Here is a 26,172-nt window from a genome sequence, read left to right as displayed (position 1 = left end):
AATCCGCTCTCCTCCTAGCAATAACCTCTGCAAGACGAGTGTCGGAGTTACAGGCACTCATGGCTGTGGAACCTTTTATCATTTTCCATCCAGACAGGGTTTCTCTGAGGACGAACCCGACATTTATGCCTAAGGTGGTGTCCATTGTGGCCCTTAACCAAACCATTTCCTTGCCTACCTTTTTATCCAAACCCACAGAACAAGGGTGAGAGACTTCTGCATTCTTTGGACATACACAGACAGCTACCCTTCTACTTGGACAGAACTAAAGCTTTCAGAAAGACTGAGCAACTTTTAGTGGCATATGTTGCAGGATCACAAGGAAAGGCGATCTCAAAACAGACTATTTCAAAATAGATAGGCCATTGCATTCGTTTCTGCTACTCACAGCATGGCAAATCACTACCTATGGGCATTAGGCCACATTTAACCAGAGCAGCAGCCACTTCAGCAGCCTTCCTCAGAGGAGTACTAACCAAAGACATCTTAGAGGCTGCAACTTGGAGTTCAGCGCACACTTTTACAAAGCAATACCACTTACCTCTCTACTCTAAATCCAGAGCAGGCTTTGCCACTGCAGTTCTGCACTGCCTCATAGCCTGTCCTGATCCTATTTAGCCCAGCCACCAATCCTCAGCTTTGGGATTCAGCCCAAGAGTAATGACTGCAACAGTGAAACACGCTGAACATAGTACAGTCATGTACCTACCATAAATGTAGATGTTCGAGTGTATTCACTGTTGCAGTCCAGGTTACCCTCCCACCATCCCCCTTTCTTTTGCTAGGTCTTATCTGTACTTCTCTATTCTATACAACCTATGTGGTGTATTTGCTTGTAGATGAAGGAGATGTTTACTTTAGTGCATGCATGTTTATTGGCATCATTTATTTAGCCTACCCTTTTGGGGGCATCTGACATCTGGGTCAAGAAAAACTGAAGAAAATGGTGTAGGCTGCATCTTTTATACCCCTGGCGCACTGACGTCAGGGAAGAAGCGACAGCAACCGACACCGGACCAAGACTTTGGAATTCAGGCTGACTGCGGGTAGCCTGCCAGCAGGATAACCCAAGAGTAATGACTGCAACAGTGAATACACTCTAACATCTACATTTATGGTAGGTACACAACTGTATATCCCATCCCAAGACAGCCACCAAGCGGATGCTGTCAGCAGATCATTCTTTGTGCATCACAAGTGGATGTTGCACAGAGAAATATTCCTAGATTTTGTCCACCAGTGGGGCAAACCACAGATAGATTTATTTGCCTCCCTCTATAACAGACAGTTGAGAAACTTTTGTACCAACGATCTCTCCCTTCTAGCTTGGAGAGTGGACACCATCACCATCTTATGTAAATGACTGTTTCTGTATGCCTTCCCTCCCTTTCCTCTCATTCAGAAAGTCCTCCTGAAAATCAGGAGGGACATGCCAAAAATCTTGCTGATGACTCCCTATTGGCCAAGGCAGCATTGGTTCCCCCTTCTTCAATCCCTTGCCAAGAGCAATCGGCACAAGTTGCCTCACAAGGTGGACTTGCTCACACAACAGAAGGGAACTCTGATCCATCCACACCTGGAGATGCTGTGCTTAACCCTGTGGGTGATAAACTTTTAGTCCCCTTCAGACACAGCTACACTGAGGATGTGCTGTCTATCCTGCAGGAGGCCAGGAAACCTAACACAAGGAGATCCTACATTTCTAAATGGGAAAGGTTCTTCAAATGGTGTCTCCGAAGACATAGAGATCCCTTTCAAGCGGATGTTCCTCTAGTCTTAACCTAAGTGTGTGAGCTAATAAAGGCAAGACCTTTCATACTCTTCAGTGAAAGTTCACTTATCTGCTATCTCTGCATGCTTACCCTTGGACCCTCCTCTGCTCTCCAGGTTGGATGTTAAATTATGTTTGAGAGGAGTCCTGCATGTAAGACCACCAAGGAAGCCTATCCCACCAGCTTGGGACCTAAATTATGTCCTGGAAAAGCTTGCACTTGTCCCCTTTGAGCCAGCCAACTCTGCATCCCTGCAGATGTGCACATGGAAAACAGTTCTGTTGGTAGCCTTCACCTCAGCCAGAAGGGTCTCGGAATGCCAAGTGCTCATGGCATACCCTCCCTACACTGTCTTCCACAAAGACTGGGTAACCCTGCACACCAGCTCCTCCTTCGTACCCAAAGTGGTCAACAGGCTATCACTAAATCAGTTCATTCACTTACCCACCTTCTTTCCTTCTGCTACAAATGACAGAGAGAATACTGCTCTTCCTTGATGTCCACAGGCAGTTAAGGTTTTACTTGGACAAAACTAAGATAATTAGGAAATCTAATCAACTGTTTGTGTCCTTCCATCCAAGGGCTCTGGGAAAGGCAGTATCCAAACAATTTTCTGCTGGATTAGGTAGACTGTCTGCTTCTGCTGTTCCTGCCATGGAAAGGACTTGCATCAGGGGTCAAGGCGCACACTACTAGAGGAGTAGCCTCTTCTAGGGCCTAGACACAACTTCCATCCTTGAGGTAGCCACCTAGTCCACTCTGCATACCTCTACCAAACATTACAAACTGGACCATATCTCCAGAGTCGGAGTAGATTTCGCAAGGGCAATCCTTTAAGGATTTTTGGAATCTCCTACCTCTACCTCCACCCTTTCTTCCTAAGCTGTGGTACTCTCTCACAGTAAGAATACTGCAACATGAGAATAGAAGGACATAGAATAGTTGTGTAAAATCTTACCATAACCATAGATCTCCTTCTCATCCATGTTGCAATATTCCTTCCCTCCCACCAAAACCCCCTGCATTAATTTCAACCTGTGGGGCATCATAGGACCACCACCTAGACTATGGTTACACTGGGCAGTCAGTTGCATTTCACCAGTCTGGAGGACATCATTTGGCACCACCTAGACTATTGTCCGACTGGGCTGTCAGTTTTGAGGTCTGTACATGCAGACGTCACATTTAAGGCCCATGGTTTATGCCCCTACGTGTGACGTCCCAGGCACCAGCAGCAACCAAGCTTAAGCTTTTTTATCGGAGCTGACGTTTGGGTCGCCTGAGGCAGAGGATCCCACAGTAAGAATACTGCAACATGGAGGAGAAGGACATCTATGGTTATGGTAAGATTTTACATAACTATTCTTTTTGTTTGTATGTCTCCAAATTTTATCTTTCATGCAGACTATAATGGGAAGGGTCGTATATTTCTTAGGTTGTTTATCTCCATTTAAACCTGTGTCATATTCTTTAAGACTGTTTGCTTCAATTAAAACACTCAAAAACAAATCAGATTTTTCAGAATCCTACTCCTCCCTTTTTAATTTACAACAAACACAATTATGTACAGTTTCAGAAAAGGAGGTTTGCCCTGCTGGATAGGAGAAGTTGCCCCAAATCAACAGCTGCACCCACAGGCATTACCTATTCTAAAATTAAGGTTGCCCATGCTAAAGCGCATGTTAGAGCTTGTCTTCCCACTTACACTGGTTGCTCTCTGCTCTTATCTCTAAGCCCACCTAGATTTGAAAAACAGCTTGCATGCTTTCAGTAAACATAAACTTTTATTCCCAAGAAAAAGTTTTGTGGATACGTTTAAATAAACTAAATTGTGTTCTTTTATTTTAAATGCATTAAATAATTAAGACTTCTGCAGGGTTGGGATATCAAGATGGCTACAGTCCGTGAAGCAGGTTGATTAGAGCTCTTCCAATGTAAAAAATGAAAGTGGTGTAAAAAAGCCAGTGAAAGACAACAGTTTGGGTAAAATTCAGTTACTGCTTAGTCACCACACTACCTAGACGTCAGCAAAGACTTAACTGGAGAAAGTAAGAGAGAATCAACTAGGAAAGGAAAAGAAATCAGACTGGGAAGAGCTTTGCAGCTGTATAACAAAATGCTGTTTAGGTTTTGGCCTTTGTAAAGCAGATGGCTTCTAGTAATCTAGAGGAAAAAAATCAAATGCATTTTGAGGTGTTTAGAACAAATGAGACAGTGAAGGTATATATAAATTATATAAATTTAAATACCAAAAGGCTGGAAATAGTAGAGTTGCTATTCAGATGAGTTGATAAAACTGCAGAAGTCAGAGGATGAAATGAAAGAATGAATGGCTGAATTGCGAGACTTCTCAAGAAAAAAAGTTTCAAAAATAGTTGGAAAATGGAGTACACGGAGAAAACATGATTTTTTGTTATACCAGAGAAACTAGAAGTAGATTGCATTGGCTTTATGAAAGTACAAATAAGTGACTGGAATGGTATTCCACAGCAAGATTTAAGTAAAAAGCCACACTGTATATATTCTGTAAATCCAGTCATGAGAAGGAAAACGAGACCTATATTCGTAAAGATGCAGTCATACAGGTCGAAAGAGCAGCTCCTGACAAAACTGTGCAGAAGGGAAAAGTATTAAAAATTATGGGCAATAGAGTGCGTGTGAAAGTGATTATTCACTGTACACTAAGCAAAAGAAGAATGAGATTATCCCTGCAGTCTGGAGATGTCGAGGCAGGTATGAGATTCAGGATGCTATATCCAGCTGTCTTTCAAATGTTTTTTCCTGAAAGACCAAAGTTATGTTTCAGTGCAGAACAGGCTAAGAAGGGGGAAGTACCCAGCAAAAGTGAGCCAGCAAGCTGAAGGGACTCATTCTTCTGACAGTAACAAAGACCATGAAGAGAACTTGCCGGTGAAACCTTTTCTATTGTTCCAAAGGAAAATTATAGAGTGCTGAGAGAGGAGAACAGGACCTGACTAGAAAAAGAGTACCTTGGGTTTGAACCAGAGACTGGTAGGGAATTACAAGATGGTTGCACACTGATCAACAGCTTAATTTCAGATCTCCCAGTGTGAAAAAAGAACCAGAGAGATAAGGGCAGGTAACAGTTTTACTAAATTCAGTTAATGGCTAGTAAGTACACTGTCTGGATGCCACCAAGCAAGAAGCTTAACCTGAAAGAAAATCAACTAGAAAAAGTGAAGTGAAACATTGACTGGGAAGAATCCTGTACCTGTTCAGCAAAAGGGCAGTTCAAGTTCCTGCTTTGGTGCAAGACATGGCCTCTAGTAATCTAAAGGAAAAAATAAATCAAATGTGCTCAGTGTATTAAAATAAATGAAATATTAAAATAGTGCATCAGCTCAAATAATAAAAGGCTGTAAAAAAATGGAAAAAGATTTAAACTGCTGTTCAGATAAACTGACAAAATTGCAAAAAATCAGGCATAGAAATAAAGAAAAGGCTGGCTGATTATGAGGCTGCTCAAGAAGATCTGTTTGAAAAAAATGATAAGAGTTAGAGGACAGAGCACTGAGAGCCTGAAAATTTCTCCTGTACCAGCAAAACTGGAAGAAACAGATAACCCTGAAATTTTCTCCTGTACCAGCAAAACTGGAAGAAACAGACTATTAATTTTATGAAAGCACAAATAAACAATTGGTCTGGTATTCCACAGCAGAGTTTAATTGAAAGGGCACATTTTGTGTATGCCCCAAACCTCGCCATGAGAAAGGCTCCAAAAACTGTAATGTAAAGATGCAGTTATACCAGTAGAAAGAGTTGATCCTAACAAAACTGTGGCAAAAAAACAAGTGTTAAAAATTGGGGACAGTATAATGTTTGTGGAATGTGATCATTCAATATACACAAGGCAGAAGAGAAGCAAATTTATCAGTTAGGACCAGTCTAGAGGCAATTAAAAGATTCAAGCTGCTGTGTCCAGCTGTCTTAAGAGTTTTTTTTTCCAGTAGGATCAAAGTTGTTTCTTGATGCAGAACAGACTAAAGAGGAAATACAAAAGTTTGTCCAACAAAAAGTGAGCCAGCAAACAAAAGGGGGCTCTGATTTTCATTCTTTTGACAATAAAGCTGATACAGTGACTTTACCAGTAAAACTATTTCCAGTGTTGCAAAGAAAAATGCTTGAGCGAGCACACAAGAGTTGACTAGAAGAATCAGAAGTACCTTGGACTTGAACCAGAGTCTAGGGTTGGAAGATGGAGATAAACATGAAGACCAGCAACACTGAAATTAATAAGCAAAAGTGAGATTATAAAACATCAGTCACATTTGTGAACTATGGCTTTACAAGAAAAAGTGGAAAGATTCGATTTTTGTTGACTTTGTTAAACTTGTGAGGGACTGAAAAGTGTATACCCACTTCATGTGAATGTTTGTAAGGATGCTGAAAGGAAAGGGAAAGAAAGTAACTAAGTAAAACAATTTTTGTTAACCGTGTTTGTATAAAACGCATTATGATATAAACTGCATGTTATATAGTAAAGCATTTTCAGTAACTGATGTATGTAATAAATATACTAAAGTAAACAAGTGCCTTTTTCCTATTTTAGCTTTAAGAAATGTAGGCATTACAATGTAAAAAGAGTAGAAAGGCTGGATTAAAGCATGTTTAAGTTAATAGGTTCATAGGCTATTAGCCCTAGGGCCTATATAAGCCTAGCCAAAAAGGTACCCTGGCTTTTGCCGCCCAAGAAAATTATTTTCATGTGCCCCTGTCGAGCAGAGCTACAGAAGTGATCCCTGGGGTGAATTTCCTATTTCCCATCCAATCATCAAGATTTTTCTTGAAGAGTGCTAATGAGGAGCTCTGTTTGACATAGATAGGTAGTCTGTTCCAGAGTATTGGAAGTCTCTGGGACAGGAATCTATCCCTCCAGCATGTTTTGTTTATTGTGGTGACAAGGTTTAGGTCCCTAGAGCATGTAGCTCGGAGGGATTGGGATTTCTTTAAGTGGAGCATGTCCAAAAGCTCTGGATTTGGCATAGCTTTGTATGTTAGGCAGAGATCGCCTTTGAGTAGGCGATATGCGATTTAGTAAAGCTGGAGTATTTTGAGACGGTCTGCGTAGGGCATCTGTTTGAGGCCGGTAATCCTCTCTGTGAGATATTTCTGTGGCCTTTCCAGTTGTTGTAGATGTCTTGTGAGGTACATACCAAAAGGGGCGTTGTACTCTATAATGGGTCTAATGAGTGATGAGTAGAGGGGGAACCATGACCTCTTTTTTTCTGGATGAGAAACCTTTTGTGATGAGGTGAGCCACGTAGAAGTATTTCCTGACTACTGTGGCAATGTGATTATCAAAGGAGAGACTACTGTCCAACCAAGGTCTCTTAACACACTTTCTGTGTTAAGTATAGTACCGCCTATGTTGTAGTTCATGGGTACAGAGTTTTTACGAAAGGGGATGACAGTGCACTTTTTGGCATTGAGCTTGAGGCCGTGGCTTTGACACCAGGCATGTGTCTCAGCGAGGCCCTTTTGTAGGATGTCCACATCGTTAGGAGTTTAGATTATGGCTCCTAGTTTGCAGTCATCTGCGAACTTCGTTAGCCAAAGACCACCTGTGTTGGCCTGTACTTCAGAGAAGTAGATACCAAACAGGAGACACCCAGGACTGAACCCTGTGGTACTCCACTTGTTACTGGTCTGAAGTCGGATTTGGAGTCTGCTACTTTCACAGTGTGGGTTCTGTCAGTGAGCCAGTTGACAACCCATCTTGTGACATAGGGATTTATACCTAGTTTAGTAAGTTTATCTATAATTCCAGAGAAGGGGATGGTGTCAAAAGCCTTGGCAAGATCTAGATAGGCTGTGTGAACCACCTTACCCTTGTCTACGGCTTTGGTGACTGCTTCAGAGAAGTCTGTCAGGTTTAGGAGATATGATCTGCCTTTTACAAACCCGAACTGGGTGGGTTCCAGAGTTTGGAGATTACCAATGTGCTTGTTTGAGTTCCATGATGATATGTCCCATGGCCTTGCAGACCAGGCTCGTCAGGCTAATGGGTCGGTAGTTCCTGGGGTCCGTGGTGGCTCCCCCTTTGTGGAGTGGAATAACAGTCGCTGTGCGCCATTCAGCAGGCACAAAGTCTGAGGTGAGGCTATGATTGAACATGGTACTTGGGTAGGGTGCCAGTTCATTCTGTAGTTCGTGTAGAACACAGACTGGGATATTGTCATGTCCCATGGATGCTGTGTTCTTGGTTTTGGAGAGTTTTTTTTTTTTTTTTTACCTGTGCAGCCGTGATTACAGGAACTTTGCATTCTTCCAGTATAGAGATGGGCCCTTTAGGGGGTGAGAAGGGGGTAAAGTTAGCACTGAACCTGTCTGTCAGGATGTTGGCAGTATCGTTTCGATCTGTATATTTAGTGCCATTGTGCAGTAACTCAGAGCAGATCGGAGTGTTGCCATTGAGATTCTTGACATAGCTATAGAATGCTTTGTGGTTGTCTTTAGAGTCAGTGGCAATTATGTTTTCGTAACTAGCTTAGGAGGATTTTATGAGGGATCTCCGCTTCTTACTGAGGTTGACCAGGGAATTCCTCCAGTCATGGGATTGTACTCTTTTGTGCAACAGTTTCTTTCTTCTGTTGTAGAGTTGGTTTATGGCAGAGGACCACCAGATTGGCTTCCTTTTTTTGGAGGATAGTATCTTGGTTTGCATGATCCATGCACTCGTGTAAGTGCTTATAAAGTGTTTATAAAGTGCATTTGTGTAGGATTCAGCAGTCGTACCTCTATTGTCCATCTACATGGGTGTCATGAAGTTTGCCACTTCTGTCTTAAGTGTGAAGTTGGCTTTGGAGAAGTTTTTTATGGTGGTTTCCCTAATTGGGGGTAGGGGCGGGAAGTGGATGTCTAGGGTGATTAGCTTGTGGTCGGATCTGACCAACGAGGAATTGACCTGTGGTGTGGAACTCCAGTTGCCCATGTTGGTAATGACCAGGTCCAGGATATTGCTGCCCCTGGTGGGGATGTGAATAAGTTGATTGAAGGCATTGGAATTTATGAATTCCAGAAAATGTTGAGCAAAAGAGTTGGTACATGAGTAGTTTTCCCAGTTAATGGTGGGGTAGTTGAAATCACCCATTATTAGGGTGTTGGGTTGTACCCTAATACTTTCCAGTGTATCAGTAAATGAGGAGTGGGAATCCTGGGGCATGGTGGGGGGTCTGTAGCAAGCTACAATTTGGATTGCAGTCTTGCCCAGAGTTAGGTGCACTTGGGTAATCTTGGATGCATTATGCTTTGCAACTAGCCTGGAGGTGTGGATATCCTTAATGAATATGGACACGCCTCCACTTTTAGTGCTTCGTTCCGGGTTAGGTGGCCGAAAGGTGTGGTATGAATTATAGCCTGGTAACATAGGGGTGCTCTCTGGAGCTTTGAACCAGGTCTCTGTCACTGCACAGATGCCGATGTTCTCCATTTTAAGGAGTGCCTCAAGTGAGTGCATTTTGAGGTTTAGACTTTTAACATTGAGAAGCATTACCCTCAGATTTTGCTTGCTTGTACCTGTTACTGTGGTGAATTTGTCATTTGAACCTTGCCTAAAAAAGGCACTATAGGGGTGGCAAGAGCCTTTGCCAGTATCCGGAATCCCAAGGGCGACAGGTGCAGGCCATCTCTGTAAAGCATCATGGTCTGTCGATCATGTCATCCCAGGCAGACAAATACTGGATCCCCTTAGAATGACACCAGACACTTAGCCAATTGTTGAAGTCAATCATTTTGTCTTTGTACTGTGGTATCATTCTGGGTGATGGCAGGATGCTACTCAGGGCTAGGGTCATACCTGCCTGGGCTACAAGATCGGAGAGCTCCTCCATGTCTCTCTTCATGTAGTCCCGGGAGGTACGTCTCAGGTCATTCACACCAACATGGACAATGACAGTCATATTTATACTTGTTGTGGAGTGACCTGAGTGCGTGCGTTATGTGGTGGATCCTAGCACCTGACAGGCAGCTGTGACAGTAACTTTCTCCTTGTTTAGCCTGGTGAGGGAAACATCAGTGTGCCTGACTATAGAGTCACCTATGACTAGAGTGTTAGGTACGTTGTTATGCCTTATGGGCTGTGGTTGAGTGGCACACTGTGTTTGTGGGCTATGTGTCATTTGGGTCATGTTGGGGGGTGGAATTTGCTTTTGTTTCTGCTTTGGAGGGCCCTGATGCTTGGGCAGGTTTTTATTGAGAGCCTCCGCAAATGTAGGTGTGTGTTTTTTTTCTGTGTGTGTGTTTTTGTGGTGTAGGTTTTGAGGGACTATGTGATGTGTGGTGTGGTGCAAGTGTTTACCGTCTCCTCTTGACTGTTTAGTCCAGTCTTGGGTGAAGAGAGCTTTGCTTCCAATTTGGCTATGTAAGTGCATCTCTCACAGGTTGTAGTGTTGGATGGTAGGAGGAGATGGTTGTCTTTGTACATGAGGCAATTGCTGCATTGCCCCAAGATGCCCAGGTTCATCAGGTAGGCAGGAGAAATCATATGCTGTAATCTTCAGTTGAAATGAGAGATGGGGTGTAAATGTGTACAAATTTTGAAATATATGTAAAGTTGATTTGTTTTCATGATTTTGCATAGGTGACGGGATTAAGGCCCTTGGCTTAATATGCTAACAAGTTTTTTGTTTGAGGAAGTATTGAGAACAATGAATGTAATGAAAACTTGTCCTATTGCAAATAAATGTTTAGTGTGAATTGAGAAGTCTGCAGCTGAGGGTAGCTGTGAATTTTTAGTCTTCATGGAATGAAGCTGACTTCAGTGGTAGGCATTAAAAGCCAGAGCACTTTTTTAAAGCTACAAGTTAATGTTTTCTGAAAGCATACAAGCTGTTTTTCACTAATGGGAGGGAATAAAGAAAAGACAAAAACAGACATCAGTTAGTGTAAACAGGAACACAGGCTGCAACTTGAGTTTTGGCATGGATAACTTTAATTTTTGGGTAAGTAATGCCTGTGTGTGCAGCTGTCAATTTGGGACATTTGTTTCTGTCAGGAGGGTTAAATTTCTTTATTTGAAGATTTGCATAGTTTTATGTGCACATTAATAGGTTCTGTGGTTGTGCTTGGTTTGTTTGGTCTTTTTTTTTTTTTTTGAGAGTTTTCATTAAAATAAAAAGTCTTGTAAAATGTGGCCAAATATAGATGACAAGAAGCAACTGTATAAAAGATTAAACTGCCAAACATTTAGTGTGTGCATATAACACACAAGCTGGAAAAAGAAAATGTAAAAAGCTGTGATATATTTCATAGTTGGTTATAACTTTTAATAATGGCTGCACTATCCATATTGTTTTGAAATCTTATTGGCCTCATAGATGTAGACAAAAAGGAGAGTGTATTCAGTTAAGAAATGTAGAGTAAAAGTAGTAGTGCTGCAGGAGACGCATTTGGAAAGAAGTGTGTGTGTGTGTGAATTTAATAAAGGATTTTTGGAGGGATTTTCAGCAGTGTGTCATGGACAGAGGAAAAGGGGAGTACTTATACTAATTGCTAGAGGAGGTCCAATAGTGGCAGAAGAGGAAAAAAGCAATAATAGAGCTGTGGTAGTAAGGGGCTACTGGCAAGGGAGAAGCATTATGCTGGCATGTGTTTATATTGCACCTAAAATTGCTATTATGGAGCTTAAGAAAAAAATGGACAAATCAGCTTTCAGCAGGCAATGTTACTTATAGGTTGCAACTGGAATGAAATTTGCAGCAGTGATGATCTACCTGGGGGACCTATAAGAGAAAATAAGTAGTTAAGCTGCCCATAAAGATCTATGAGGATCAGTGTGGGTTTGTGGGAGGGAGAATGAAATCATTGATAACATTATTAGAAAATTGTTGACAATTTAAGATGTACGGGGTACAAGCAATTTGCTGTTGCTTTTGAGGCTGGATGCTGAAAAGAACTTTCATAGGGTTTCAGTGGAGATTCTGTTCGAGTTGTGTCAATTTTTGGAGCTGCTAAGTGAAGTTTGTAGAGCATTCTGCTTGCACGAGAGAAGGTAATGTTGAGATTATCTGAGGAAGTCATTTTTGGAAGTGGGACGTTTCCCTCTCCTACTCATAATTTATCTGTAATCCTTAGCAATGATAATTTGAAACTGGAACATTGGGCGATACCAGTGGTGGGACCTGTAAATGAAGCTTGCATTATTTGCAGATGACGTATCGGTCACTTTGTCCCATGCAGAACAGGGGCTTGCTTAAATTGTTGTTACTTAAGGACTTTGGAGTCACAGGCTGTAAGATAAATATAGGAAAGATAATACCAGTATAGTCAATTTTGTGCCAAGTCTAAAACTAAAGGTAGATAATTCATATTTGTGGAAGCAGGGCAAGCTTGTATATTTAAGGGTATTTGACAGGCACAGTTGAGTAATGCCTGGAACTGACAGAGGAAGAGATAATGAATTAAAAATATGTTTTAGAAATGGAGGAGATTTATGCTGGATATACAAGGTTTACAGTTATATGTGCTTCCTCATATACTTGACCTGACCCAGGTATTCTGGATTATACCAAATGTGTACATTTTTAATGGACTGAATTCTAAGTGTGATTCTTTAAGTAATGAAAAGTCACTCTGTTGGAAGACCTTATTTAATTAAAAAAAAGTACATCTGAATTTAGATCAGTCATTGTATGGTAGCAGTTCCGGTCTTCTTTCATGAAATCCAACTAAATAATTTGCTTTGCTCCTTCGCTAAGTAGGGACCCTAAAGCTGTAATCAAACATACTTTGAGAATAAGTCAAACTTCAAACAGTAGTATTTGAGGTGCATCATTGGACAGATGTGAAGTCTCTGCTGCAGGTAGGTGCACTTTGTTTTGCACAAACTGCATCAGTTTTCTTTCAAACAGAAGTATTAGAAGTAACATCATAATGTATTTCCGCTAGGTAAGAACTTGTCTGTGTATGTATGTTATCCTTATGCTGCCTGGCATGGAAATTTCATAAATGGAATACAGGAATTGTTTGATGGGAGGCATCAAGGAAAATAAAGATTTGAGCAGTCCGCAGCCAAGAATGTTTTTATGATGAGGGAAGCCAAAAAAAAGCCACGTGACCTGTAAGAAAAAGTGATTTCAGCAGCTGTAAGAGTAACATCAGGCAGAAGCAAAATGAAGTCCTTGATTCTAAAAGAAAGGGGGTCCACCACACCATTTAGTACACCATATTTCCTGCTGTGTAAGAAAATTAATTGGTATCGCTAGACATATCAGTAGTCTAAAAATGTATGATTTATCTGCATCTGATAGTAAGATACTTCAATACAGAGATGAGTGTAATCCCTCTTCTAAGACTGAAATTATCTCTCAGTATCATCTGCCTCTTTTGCTGCTGAAATAAACCATTTGCAAGATAGTTTTTGAGGAAAAAGATGCATTTTGATTTTTTTCAATGAAGTTTTGATAGGGTGCTAATGATGACAAGCTGCTTGGTTTCCCTGAGACTTTTCAGATTACATTCTTATTGCTCTTGTGTCTTAAAACTGATGCTTTTGTTACACCCTGCCACTCAAGCATATCAGGTAAGTTACTTTGAGAAGTGTCTTTGTCACTCAGACCCTTCACATACATTCCGATTTTTTTTTTTTTGCCTTTTGCAAGTCAAGCATCAGATTACCTACTTCAAGTAGAATGTACAATGCGAGTACTGGTTTGCTTGTTGGTTCTAGCTGTCACAGCATAGTTTCATTTTCAGTCTTTAATTCCCAGCTCTTGCAACATTGATTATTAAATAATCCTAATTGTGAAAGTAATCCTCTTTTTTTATGTGCATTTTTGGAAAGTGACTATAAAGATCCAGATATCATTCTGGTTAATCAAAAAATTGATGAGGTCTCTCCTGTAATATTCAGTTTAGTTTTGATGGAATAGGCTGATTGGTTGGTTGCAGCCAGAACCCCACTGAGAAGAATGAGTGACAGTATTTTGAGGAAAGGCGCACAGTACTATGCAGTGATGGAGAGAAGGAAACATTTAAGGAATTGTATGATGCACAGTGTAACTAGTGGGTAGTTAGTGGTGTAGAAAATAAGAGGAAGAATGAAGGCAGGGACATTAGTGGAAGCTGGGTGGAGGGTTAAAGCAAATATCAGGATGCACTCATTTATGGGTTTGTCACAGTATCTACTGCCAGATAATGTTTGGCATTGTGTAGGTCTTCAGGGAGCTGTATAGATGACTGGGACAGGTGGAAGAATAAGGAATGAGAGGTCAGATGCATGCTGTTAGGTGCTGTACTTTGGCTGGTTTGGTCTCATCGTCCATCAGCATCTACAAATGGGCAAGTAGTGAAATTAATCTTTAGTGACAAACAGTAGCTACTTTCCAGACTGATGTACCATAGGGGCAATTTGGCTTATAATATTCTTTCTCACACTGATAGTTTGTCTTTTCTAGATCCTTTCTCAGGCTGAAAAAGAATTTTCTTTGTTTTGCTTGTGTGATGGAGCTTTTCAGAAGGCTTTTCTGTCTTATGTACCTTACTGCATTTTGAGCACTTCTGTGTAGAGACTGTGTATTATATTATTCTAGGCTTTAAAATCCAGTGGTCATAATGTAAGGATACTTATCAGAACCTGCTGCATTTTGCAACAGTGTAAACATTTATCCTAACAATGTTGCCAAGTATCCCTGATGCTGTGAGAAGGTTTTCTTTTCATTTTCCACAAAAGATGCTCTTTCACGTCAGAGTAGCAGTGGCATAATTTATCACTTTGTATAAGGAGTCCTTTGTCACCCTTTGTATTTTTACTGTGGATTTGTAGCTTTATATTTAGTGCCAGTAGAAGAATGCTTCTCTTCTGCACTCACATAACAGAAGTGTATGACTTGAGCAGTTTGTTTTAGTAGAAATGAAGTAACTGTATTGCCTACTATATTAATCTGTACTTGCATGTTGACAAATGTTGGAAATTGTAATACCTGTTCAACATGTCTGTCCTCCTCATTAACTTTAGTTGTAGCATACAAGTACAGAACTGAGCCTCTGCAGTGGTATTTAGTTGTGTTGCTTCTGCTCTAAGCAGTGTACTTCTGATTCCAGTGAGAGTATATATTAAAAAAAAATGATAGAAAGGTAGAAGTATTAATGTGAACAATTTTTCCTTTGTTTGCAGATTTTCACAATTCCCAGCATTGGAACTGGACAAATTTCTAGAAGACGTGAGGTAAGCTTTCTTTGTGCATGAATATTTTATCATTTGTTGTTTAGGTCCATGTGGACCCAGTTCATATCATATCACTTTCTCAGGGTATACGCAAGTATCACTGCTTATAGTTTCATAATGTTGAGCAAGTTCATTCACATCAGCATAAGTAGGTATTATTTTAGACAAAAGTTCATATGTTGCAGCTTTATTGTTTAAAATGCATTAATAAAGGAAGCATTTTGTAAAAGCATACTTGGTTTGAGCAGCCACATCCTGTGGTTGTGTAGTAGACATTTCAGAGACTGTGTTTAAGCTCAAGCTGTGCTGACTAAATAGATGGGCTTGGGCGCTAAGCCCTTCAGAGCTTTCCTGCTGCCAAGAAGAACACTTTTCTCCATGGGCTTTCAAGAATCAACAGTCTGCTAACAGTGTTACATTGCTGGGAAGATAAGTTCACCTCTGAGAAAACCCTTGATTCTCAGTTGTTTAAACTGAATTTATTCTGAAAAACAGCTGTTTTAATCCTACAGAAAAGTATTTTAGTAATCGTCAAGTTACTTCAGTGTATTTTCAAATAGGAGTTATTTTTTCACTTTTTCTGGTAAGAAGTTGTTAAAACTACTACTTTTTCTGTAGAAAACTGTGTTCATTTACTTTCTGTGACTGGAGAAACTGTTTAGATTTTTTATTTTTGGGTGAGGAAAAAGTGACCATATTTCAACTTTCCTGTTTTACAAAGTCTTGCTGCTAAACTTTCCTGGGAAGCAGGCACCATTTTTTGTCTTCACCATGTCTTTTTTCCAATCACAAAAAGTTAACTAAGCAGCCTTTTGCCATCAAAGCAGGCTGGAAATTTGCCACAGCAGCAGGTGTGTGACTGATGTGGAGGAAGCTGCTTCCTCAGACTCATCTTTTTCCTATCATCCCACTGGTGTTGTCCATATAGTCACTATGAGTTGGGCGTTAACTACATCCTCTGTGGCTGTTGGTGTCCCCTAAATGGGCAATGGACAGCTATTTTTTCAGTCATAAGAGAAGAGGCAGGGAATGTACACCTGCTTAGCCAGAATGTAGTGTCCGTGCCTGAGAAAGTTGATTATAGTAGTACTAGGTCAGTTTTCTTTAGCGCTCTTGTCAAAAAGAGACAGAAAACTTAACTTATAACTTCTTATGTGTTGTTACTCTAGACAGGAGTCATTTATCGGACCATTAACCCTTATTGTAAGGTGGTTTATTTAAAATAAATAAAATGATTTCTCTCTCTCCCTGAAGAGGTTCAAGATTGTGGAATCTGTAGGTAGTATGAAGGGGCAGATGAAGTTTTTTCTCCTTGGGTTTCTGATTCAGATTCTGAGGTGAATATGGTATCTGAATCACCCTGTGAAAGATTCACCTTTTTGAGACTCTTTCCAGAATAAGCCAGTGTTTTAGTGGGAGAAGAGTAAAGTTTTACTCTCTCAGAAAATACTATAAATTGCTAAATCTGGAATTTCCAGAACCCTTACCCATCCACCCAGTGCAGCCTGCATTACGAGATGTGTTTGTCACAACCTGTGATATCCCTGACAGCCAACCTGTGTTCTAAGAGAGCAGAAAGAATGTGCAAAGTTCCTCAGTTTTTCAAGTTTTTGTACACTAATTACAAACCTGGCCCAGTCACTATAACTTTAGTTAGGGTTGCCACCTTCTTCGTGGAGAAAACCAGAGTAAAGCCACACCCCTTGTGTCACCAGTAACCCTGCCCACCCCATCCCGCCCAAATTCCACCCATTTTGTGACATCACAGTGGCATCACTTGGTGGGGAACGGCCCCTTTTTTGTTCCTGCTGCCTGCTTTCGGCTGATTTACTATGCTTTTCTGTAAAAAAAAAAAAAAAAAAAGCATAGTAAATCAGCCAATTTACAAACTCCGATAGTCTGTTTCCTTTTTGAAACAGAATACCAGAGTTTGTACAGTGTTTTCCGGACTACCGGAGAATCAGTTTGATTTCCGGATAGTCCAGAAAAAAAACAGAGGGGTGGCAACCCTAGCTTTAGTTAATCCAGCTGCTGCCAAGCATTTTATTTCTAATCATTCTCCTCCTGACAAGGATGGTAAAACTATTGATAAGTTTGGGGATAGGTGTATGCTTTTCCAACTTTGATTTTTAGAGTTCTGAATTGTCAGGCTCATATGTTTAACCTAACTGTGTAAGTTTGAGGAATGCTTTGGGTGCATTTTCCTCTAATGAGGAATAAGCTGCTTTCTGTAGTCTAGTTTCTTTTGTTTCAAAGGTCACTACTCACTGTTTTAAGTCTTTAGGATTTGGTAGATACTGCTTCTAGGGCTGTTTGCCACTGATAATGTTTTGAGGAGGTTTGCCTGGCTGCATTCACAGAACATTCCAGATGTCAAAAAATGAAATTTTGATTTCTCCTTTGGCTACAGATTTAGGAGTTATCAAAATGTGATGAGAGAAGTAAGCAAATTCAGGGAATCTGTAAATTTTTTTCAACCTGCCTTCCCTAAATTCTCTGGCCAAGAAATGAAGTAAACCTTCTCAGCATAATGCTGGTTGGCAGATGTTTAAGAAGCAGTGTCAAGGAAGTTCCAAAAGAAAGCTGAAATCCCCCAAGAGCAAGGAACGGTCAAACAAGGCACAATGATCACAAAAGAGATTTTGTCGTCCTCCTGGCAGTCCCTTGTACCTTTAGAAAGGTCTGAATTTTGCAGCAGTTTTTCATACAGATGGGTTTTGATGCGATACATTTAGGCTACAAATAGCAGTGGGAGGAAAATTCTTTCCAGGAGATTTCCCTCTCATCCACTAGACCAGTCCCTGCTATTCCCTCTTGTCCTACATCATATGCTATCTCAGAGGGTAATATGTAGAAGCTGTTTCTCCCCCTAGCTGGGGGACAGATTTTATTCAAGAATGTTTTTAGTGCCAAAGAAAGAGAATTCATGGAGACCAGTTTTGGATCTTTCTTTCCTGAATGTTTGTGATAGTACCCAAGTCCAAAATTTTTCACTATACAACCTGTTACCCATTCTTCCTCGTTTAAGTTTTTTAATAACCTTAGATTTAAAAGATGCATATCGTCACATTTCTATTCGTCCAGATTTCTGCTGTTTAAGGTTATGTGTTTGGATCACATTTAGTTCTCTGCCTTACCCTTTGAGCTTTCCATTACTCCAGGGGTGTTCACTAAGCATCTAGCTCCTGTTATAACCAGTTTCAGGCTACAGGGTATCTACATTCTTCCAAGTTTACACAATTTACTTCTCTTTACATAGCTTTTTTCAAAGTGCCAAGACTCTCTCGCCTGGGTAAGAGATCTCCTACATAGGCTGAGACTCCAAGAGAACAATTCAGAATTCTTTTTTGACTCCATTGTACATGATTGTGTTTCTGAGCTGCCTGCTAGACACCTCAGTACAAAGTTTTCTTTCACAAGAAAAAATAGGTCTATGTTTATATCTGTTCCAGAGGTTTTTCACTGAGATGTCTGTCACTCCAAGGAAGTACCACAGTGTTTTGGTTCTTATGGCTTCCGTGATCCTCATGGCACTTGCAAGACTCCATGTGAGAAAATGCAGTCCTATATGAAATACTTTTGGTCCCAGCATCATCAACCATGGTCTTTTCAAATCCCATTTTTGGGATTTGTAAGAAGGAAAATCACTTGGGAGACTTCAGGTGTATCAACATCCTAGTCTCCCGTTCTCCCATCTTGTTCCAAAGCAGTAAGTCACAACACACGCTTCAGATTTTACATGGGGAGCAGTATCGATGCTTATAAAAGTACTGGGTCTTTGGGACATGACAGACTGACCAAACACACAAATGAGATGCTAGCTGTTATAAAGGCTCAGTGTTGTAAATCATCTGTGATGCTCATGACCTGTTCAGGTGATGAACCATACCACAGTGATGAGGTACATAAGCAAGCAAGGGGGAACCATATCTTCCCTTCTACAGACTAGCCATGTTAGCACCGGATATAGTTTTACAGCAGAAGCTCTCACTGTACAGACATCGTACATTCTGTCACAGCAAAACTATGTGGCAGACAAGCTGACCCGGACCAAGACAGATCCTGATGACTGGAAACTGAATCAGGGGGTCTTAAAAAAATTGATGCATCTGTGGAAACTGGAAAAATGATGCCTTTTCTTTTCCTTGGACAGGAATGTTCTGTATGCTTTTTCACCCTTTACACTTGATAGCTAGGGTACGTCAGCAAATTCAGAATGGCTCTCCAAAGATCATTGTGGTGACTCCCTTCTGGCCTTGACAGCAGTGGTTTTCCCTTCTTTTGGACTAGGCCAGGTGCATTTTCCACAAGCTTATTCACAGACTGGATTCTGATGTACTGTGGATATCAGTAAAAAGGGTGGAATGTCCACAAAGGCTCCTTACAAAAAGAATACAGGGAGTAAACAGTGTTCTCTGCTGATTCCCTCAAAGTCCTGTCTCTACTCATTATCATACATACTTATGAGGTGTGATTTTTTTGCCTGGTGTACAAGACATCCATGGACCCTGTTTTGATGAACCTTTTGCACATCTCCAAAACAAACAGCATCATAACTTCTAGATTAAAAGACTAAATATTTGCTTGCAATATAAGTAGAACATGCTGGAGAGACAGATAAGTTTCTTAGAGAATTCCCATTCTCTGGAACAAGCTTCCCATCCATGTAAAAGAGTTCCTCCCTATCCCTATTTAAAGGAAACTTGGACCTGTGGGTGGATAATCGGAAATTCACCCCAGTCTTGTTCCTGTCTCTTTGATGAACAGAGACAGTGAGTAAATAACCCCTGTAAATCAAATATAAATCAAATTTGTTGGTCAGTTTTGGGTTGCGTAACTAGGCGTTTAAGGGTCCTAGTGTTTGTTAGCCTAGTGTACACCTATGAACCTATGACTTACTCGCACAAGATCAAGGGTACTTGACAAATTCCTACCTCAAACAACCACAACTGACTGCCTGGATGACAAGGTATTAATAACTTGCAGGCACCTGTTTACTAAGGATATGCAGCAGGTACTAATGGAGGCAAGGGAGCCTGCTACAAGAAAATCATATATAAGAAAATGGAAAAGTTTTTTTTTTTCCAGTTTGTACCAATAACATAACCAACACTCTTTCAGGTCTAGTGTTTCTCTGGTTTTACAACATTTGTGTGAGTTACCTTCTCACACCCTTATCATGGTTCATTTGCTGGCTATTTCCGCATGTTTGCCCTTGGATTTCCCCCTCTTTTAACATAATCTCATGTGAAACTGTTTTTGAAAAGGGTTTTTCATAAGGTTTCCTAGAAAGCCAGTAGCTCCTCCTTGAGATCTTATTTTTGTGCTAGAGAAGCTAGCTAACCAGCTAATCTGGTTGACTTGAGGTTCTTAACATGGAAAACAGTTTTGCTGATTTAGAGTATTTGAGTTGCAAGCTGTTATAGTGGATCAACCTGTTCTCAAAGAAACCTTGTTTCTGTGAATGAGGAGAAATGATCCTTCTTGTATGCCTAAGGTGGTGTCTGAGTTATTTACCTTACTTCATGTCATTAACATTTGGAAGGACACTGGGTAGGAGGAGAAGAAGGAAAAGGCTAACTGTAAGTAAAGCAATTTCCTTTAACAGTATTTCTGTAAAACTTTTCACAATATAAATTACATGTTTTATAGTAAAGCATTCTTAGTTCTTGTATGTGATAAATATACTAAGAGTAAATTACATGGAAAAACATGGAAATTGTGAGAGCACATACAGAAAAATAGTTTTGGAGAGGAATGAGGCTTTTCAAAAAGACAGGAATTGAACAATTTAGGTAATGTTGGTGTGGTTGTATTGTGTAGAACAATATAGGCAATGTGTAATGTTTGTAAATGTGAATTTAATATGGTTTTATTACTTTTATATAAATGTTTGCCTATGTCACAAGTGACAAATTAATAAAGGTTGAAAACGTGGTGTCTGAGTTTACTTTAAGCTAGTATATCCATCTCCCAGTTTTCTGTCCAGAACCCAAAAATGAGGGAGAAAGGCTACTCCATAGTGTGGGTGTTCAAGACTACTCAAGTATTATCTTGACAGAGCTACAACTTTGAGAAACTCTGACCAGTTATTCATTTTGAAGGTAAGAAAAAGGGACACCCACTGTTAAAGCAGACTGTCTCCATATGGTTCTCATGCTGTTATCTTTTGCAATTCCCACCACAGTAAGACAATCCAGGCAGGGTCAGTGCACACTCTGCCAGGGCCTTGGCTTCATCTGTGGGTTTTTGGAAGTGGTAGATTCTGGAAGCCACTTGGTCCTCTGGACATACCTTTACAGTGCACTACAAGCTAGATTACTCTGCCAGGTCTACTGCAGGCTTTGCTAGGATCATTCTCCAGGATCTGCTGGACCCCCTCATCTTTCTTCCTCCCAGTCAGTATAAGCTAAGATCATCTACCAGTATAGCTAAGACTACAGTAGCAATGATTAAATGATGAACATAGTACAGTTATATAAGTAAACTTACCATAACAGTAGATGTTCCATCCCAGGGTGAGGACTTGCATTTTCATTTTCTTAACATTGAATTATTTCAGAGTTCTAGCTTCCCTCTCTCAGTTGGCATGAAAGTTCTGAAGGACTTATCACCCAAACTGTTGATTTTCTTAAGCTTTGGAAGCTGGCTGACAGCTTTATCCTTAGCAGGATATAACCCATATAGCTAAGGGCAAATGCAGCAGTGATCATTTGAACATCTGCTGTTATGATAAGATGTTCATCGTGCATACAGCTGCAGTCATAACAGATGGGTTATCCTGGGCGAATTCCAAAGTCTAGGTCCGGCGTCTGTTGTCATCGCTTCTTCCCTGACATCAGTGCGGCAGGGGTAGAAAAGAGTCAGCCGACGCCATTTTCTTCAGTCTTTCTAGCCGCGCGGTGACTGAAGCAGAAGCAGTTCACAAGTGCCGGTCGGCCAGCTCCTGAGATTTACGAAAGTATTTCAGCCGAAGTCTTCTTGAAAGCTAAGTACCCCGTTGGGGAAACTTTTCTTGCCTCAGACCGATGTCAGACAAAGTTAATAATTGCATTTCATGTGGGATGCAAATACCGCATAAGGATTTCCACTCTTTCTGTATACCTTGCTTAGGCCCAGACCACAACGTCTCGGCCTGCCGTTTTTGTGCTAGATTCAATAAGCACACTTTTAAGCGTCGGGCGGAGTTCGCCCTTCACTTTTTTGGCAAAAAATGTAATTATATTATGTCGTCGGATACTCCGGCTCCAGTTTTGAGCAAAAAAACGCAAAGATAAGGACCGACATATGAGGTCCGCACCACCTACTGAAACCACGCTAAGACCGACTACCGGTTCTCCGGTACTCAGTGAGGCGCCTACGCAGCCCCTGAGTACCGATGACAATGCATTACCGGTGTCTTCAGTACCCGAGGTCACAGGCTCCTCGGCCCCCATTCCTACTACAAATCCCGACGCCACTCCTGGCAGGGAAACTCAGAATTTAGACAGGCCTGCCATTTCTCAAGGGGTCTTCAGGCCTTCTTCCTTCTCCATTAAAGCCTTCACTAAATCTAAAGCAGCCATGAAATCCAAAAAACAGGTTCCTCAGACCCCCCCCCCCCTCTCAAGGCACCATGCCTAAAAAAACAGATGCTTAAAATGGCTGAGGATTTGATTACTCTTGTCAGGGGTTCTCAACCCCCCTCTGACAAAAGGCCCAGGTTAGAGGAAGACTGCCGTTCCTCAGATCAAGCTTCTATTACCTTAGAACTATCTGAGGACCAGGATTATGCCTATTCTCCATTCGAAGACTCTGATGCAGAGGAGTCTATTCCCTCTGTCTCCCCCCCCCTGAGGACTTCTCTTTTGGGGAAACCCTGCATACATTGAGGGAACACTTTCACTGGGAAGGCCAAGATTACTCAGATTCCAAGAAAAGGCTCAGGGAATTTTTTCTGCTCCCCCAGCATAGGCCTCTGGCTATCCCTCCTGTTTTAGATATATTGGATGATGTGTACACAGAAGCCAGCCTTAATCCTGACTCTTTGCCTCCAGCTCCTGTTAAACCAGACAGGTATTACCGGGTTCCTGATTCTCACCAGTTCCTATATAAAAGCCATACTGCTGACCCAGAAACAATTTCACAGGGTCCCAAGGGAATTAAGGCCTCTACTGCTAAAAATCCATTACCTTCAGAGAGAGATTCCATAGCTTCAGAAAGGTGGGGGGAAAAGGTGTACACCTCGGCCACTTTAACCATGAGGGCATTAAACTGTCAGTTCCATATGTTAAAGTATCAACAGTTTCTGATATCTCAGCTGAAAAGCAAGATGACACAACCAGAACAACCAGATTTAAGAGTTGCAGGATTTGTTGCATGGTGCAGAGCAAGTGGGTAAACATACCTTGCAGTGTGGTTTTGATGCTTTAGAGGCCTCATGTAGATCTGCTGTTACGGGGTTTGTTATACGTAGGCATGCTTGGCTGAAAGAGCAAACCTTACCAGATCATGTCAAAGCTAAATTATTAGATGCACCTCTTCAAAAAGATGTATTGTTTGGTGTTAAAGCTGAGGAGGTGCTAACAAAAATGGAGGAAAAAGCAAAATCAATGCAAACAGTGAAAGATTTCCTGCAGGTACAGCCTCCACGTTTCAGCAGAAACTGGCCTTCAAAAAATTTGTCCTTTCCAGCCTCGGACAGACCTCAAAGAGGCAGATACAGGCGCCCAAGGGGCAGAGGGCAACCTCAAGGATCTTACAAAGCCAGACAGTGGCAAGCACCAACCCCAAGAGGTGGAGAAGATAGATCACAGTCTTTTAGAAAACGGACACAATGACTTCCCCCTACACCTGCCAAGCAAACTGGTATTATTGTCAAAAAATTGGCATATTGTTACAAAAGACAAATGGATTCTGGACATTATAGACAGAGGCTACAGATTCCACTTTCACACCCTTCCAAAAATGAGAGGCATGCCAAACCAGCCACAAAATCAAAGGGCAGAGGCACAAAAACAAGTTTCAGCTCTCATGGACATGAAAGCAATTCAAGAGGTACCTGCAAAAGAACAAGGTCAAGGGTTTTATTCCAGACTATTCCTGGTACTGAGGAAAGACAAAGATTGGAGACCTGTCTTAGACCTATCCATCCTAAACACATATCTACAGGTGCCAAAATTCAAGATGCTCACATTATAGCAGCTTCTTCCCATGCTGGGCAAGGAGTCTTGGCTGGTAACATTGGACCTCAAGGAGGCATACCTGCATGTCCCTATCAGACAAGATTGCAGAAGATACCTCAGATTTCTTGCAGGTTCAACCCATTACCAATTCTCTGCATTGCCCTTTGGCCTATCTACTGCGCCCAGAGTGTTTACGAAATGCCTGGCATCAGTAATCGCCTTCCGCAGACTACAAGGGATACAAATCTACCCATATCTGGACGACTGCCTGATCCAAGCGGACAACAAGGACATACTACTACAGCACCTGGCATTTGTAATAAAACTGTTGAACTTCCTGGGATACACAGTCATCAAAAATAAATCAAAACTAATACCCTCTCAGCGAATAATTTTCCTGGGTGCCAGCTTGGATACAATCACCCAGATGGCCTACCTCACGCCAGACAAGCAAGGGCAACTGTCTCAATACTTCAGAAAAATGGCAAGTTACACCAGGCTAACTGCAAGGAAAATCCTGCAGGCTCTGGGATTCATGGCATCTTGCATCCTACTAATCCCATGTGCAAAGCTGCATATGAGGAAACGTCAATGGTACCTGAAAAACTTATGGTCTCAACACAGCCACAGCTTGGAAACAATTATCCCACTCATTCCATGCCTTCTAAAGGAATTTTTGTGGTGGACTCAAGCTTGCCAAAGAAACACAGGTCTTCCTTTCTGTGTACCTCAAGCAACTCAAATCATCACAACAGACGCCTCAGACTACGCCTGGGGAGCACACATGACAGATTAGTGCATTCAGGGAAAATGGACCCGAAAAGAGAAGCACCTTCACATCAACCAAAAGGAAATGCTAGCCGTGCAAAAGGCTATTATGACTTTCAAAGACCTACTGCATCCAGGCCAGCTATTGATAAGGACAGACAACACCACAGTGATGTGGTACATAAACAAACAGGGGGGAACTCATTCATATACCCCCTGTGCAGGCAAGCCATGACCCTATTGAACACAGCACTGGAATTGCAAATTCAACTGCAGGCACAATTCCTGCCAGGGAAGGAAAACACACTGGCAGACAACCTAAGCAGAAATATGACAGATCCACACGAATGGAAGTTGCATCCTCAACTTTTCACAAAGATAACTCAGGCATGGGGACAGCCAGACATAGATCTCTTTGCTACCCACAGAAATTGCCAGTTGAAAAAATTTTGTTCAAGGACCTATCATCCACAGGCCTGGAAAGTGGACGCACTTTCCTTCAATTGGGCAGCATTTACAGTCTATGCCTTCCCGCCTCTTCCTCTGCTGCCCAAAGTTCTATTAAAAGCCAGAGCAGAGAGGCCGAAAATGATTCTCATCGCTCCAGACTGGCCAAGACAACACTGGTATCCGCTCCTGAGGAGCCTGACACATTCCCCACCATGGATCCTACCTCTAGTCCCTCTTCTGTTGTCCCAGCACAACTACAAAACCCTTCACAGCCATCTCAAAACTCTAAATCTAGCTGCATGGAGAATTCCTTGATTTCCCAACAATTTCTCCTCTCCAAGAAGGTGCAGGATGTCATCTTGGAGGCCAGAAGACTGTCTACTAGAAAGGCTTACTCTGCCAAATGGAAACGATTTTGTGCCTGGAATCAAGAAAAGGGACAGAATCCTTGGGTAATAAATATACCTCAAATTTTACAGTACCTAGCTGAGATGTTAAACAATGGACTTTCCTTCTCCTCCATCAAGATCCACGCTTCAGCCATTTTTGCACAATACAACACAGATCCTCCATTATTCTCTCACCCTCTCTTAAGGCAGTTCCTCAGAGGGGCAAAGAATTTAAAACCCCCAAGGAAACCACCAGTCCCTGCCTGGGACCTCAACTACGTATTGGAAAAGCTGACCCTTCCTCCCTTCAAGCCAGCTTCTTCAACAGAGTTACAGTACTTGTCATGGAAAACAGCCTTTCTTCTGGCTATCACCTCAGCACGCAGGGTTTTGGAGCTACAGGCCCTCATGGCTGTGCAACCATTCATCATTTTCCATCAGGACAG

At 41.5% G+C, this 26,172-nt stretch overlaps 1 protein-coding gene across 4 annotated transcripts in view; it reads left to right on the top strand.

Annotated features, from left to right (window-relative positions):
- NRBP1 (nuclear receptor binding protein 1) overlaps positions 1-26,172 on the top strand; it is a 1,787,342-nt gene that overhangs the window by 1,354,019 nt on the left and 407,151 nt on the right. For all 4 annotated transcript variants that reach the window (XM_044061499.1, XM_044061500.1, XM_044061497.1 and 1 more), the window contains one exon: positions 14,905-14,955. In XM_044061499.1, coding sequence (XP_043917434.1) covers positions 14,905-14,955 — 51 coding nt within the window. The remainder of the gene's footprint in view (positions 1-14,904; positions 14,956-26,172) is intronic.

Source organism: Protopterus annectens, chromosome 2.part0, assembly GCF_019279795.1.
Source record: "Protopterus annectens isolate FY-2018-M chromosome 2.part0, PAN1.0, whole genome shotgun sequence".
Taxonomy (NCBI): Eukaryota; Metazoa; Chordata; order Ceratodontiformes; family Protopteridae; genus Protopterus; species Protopterus annectens.
This window is presented reverse-complemented; position numbering and strand designations above follow the sequence as displayed.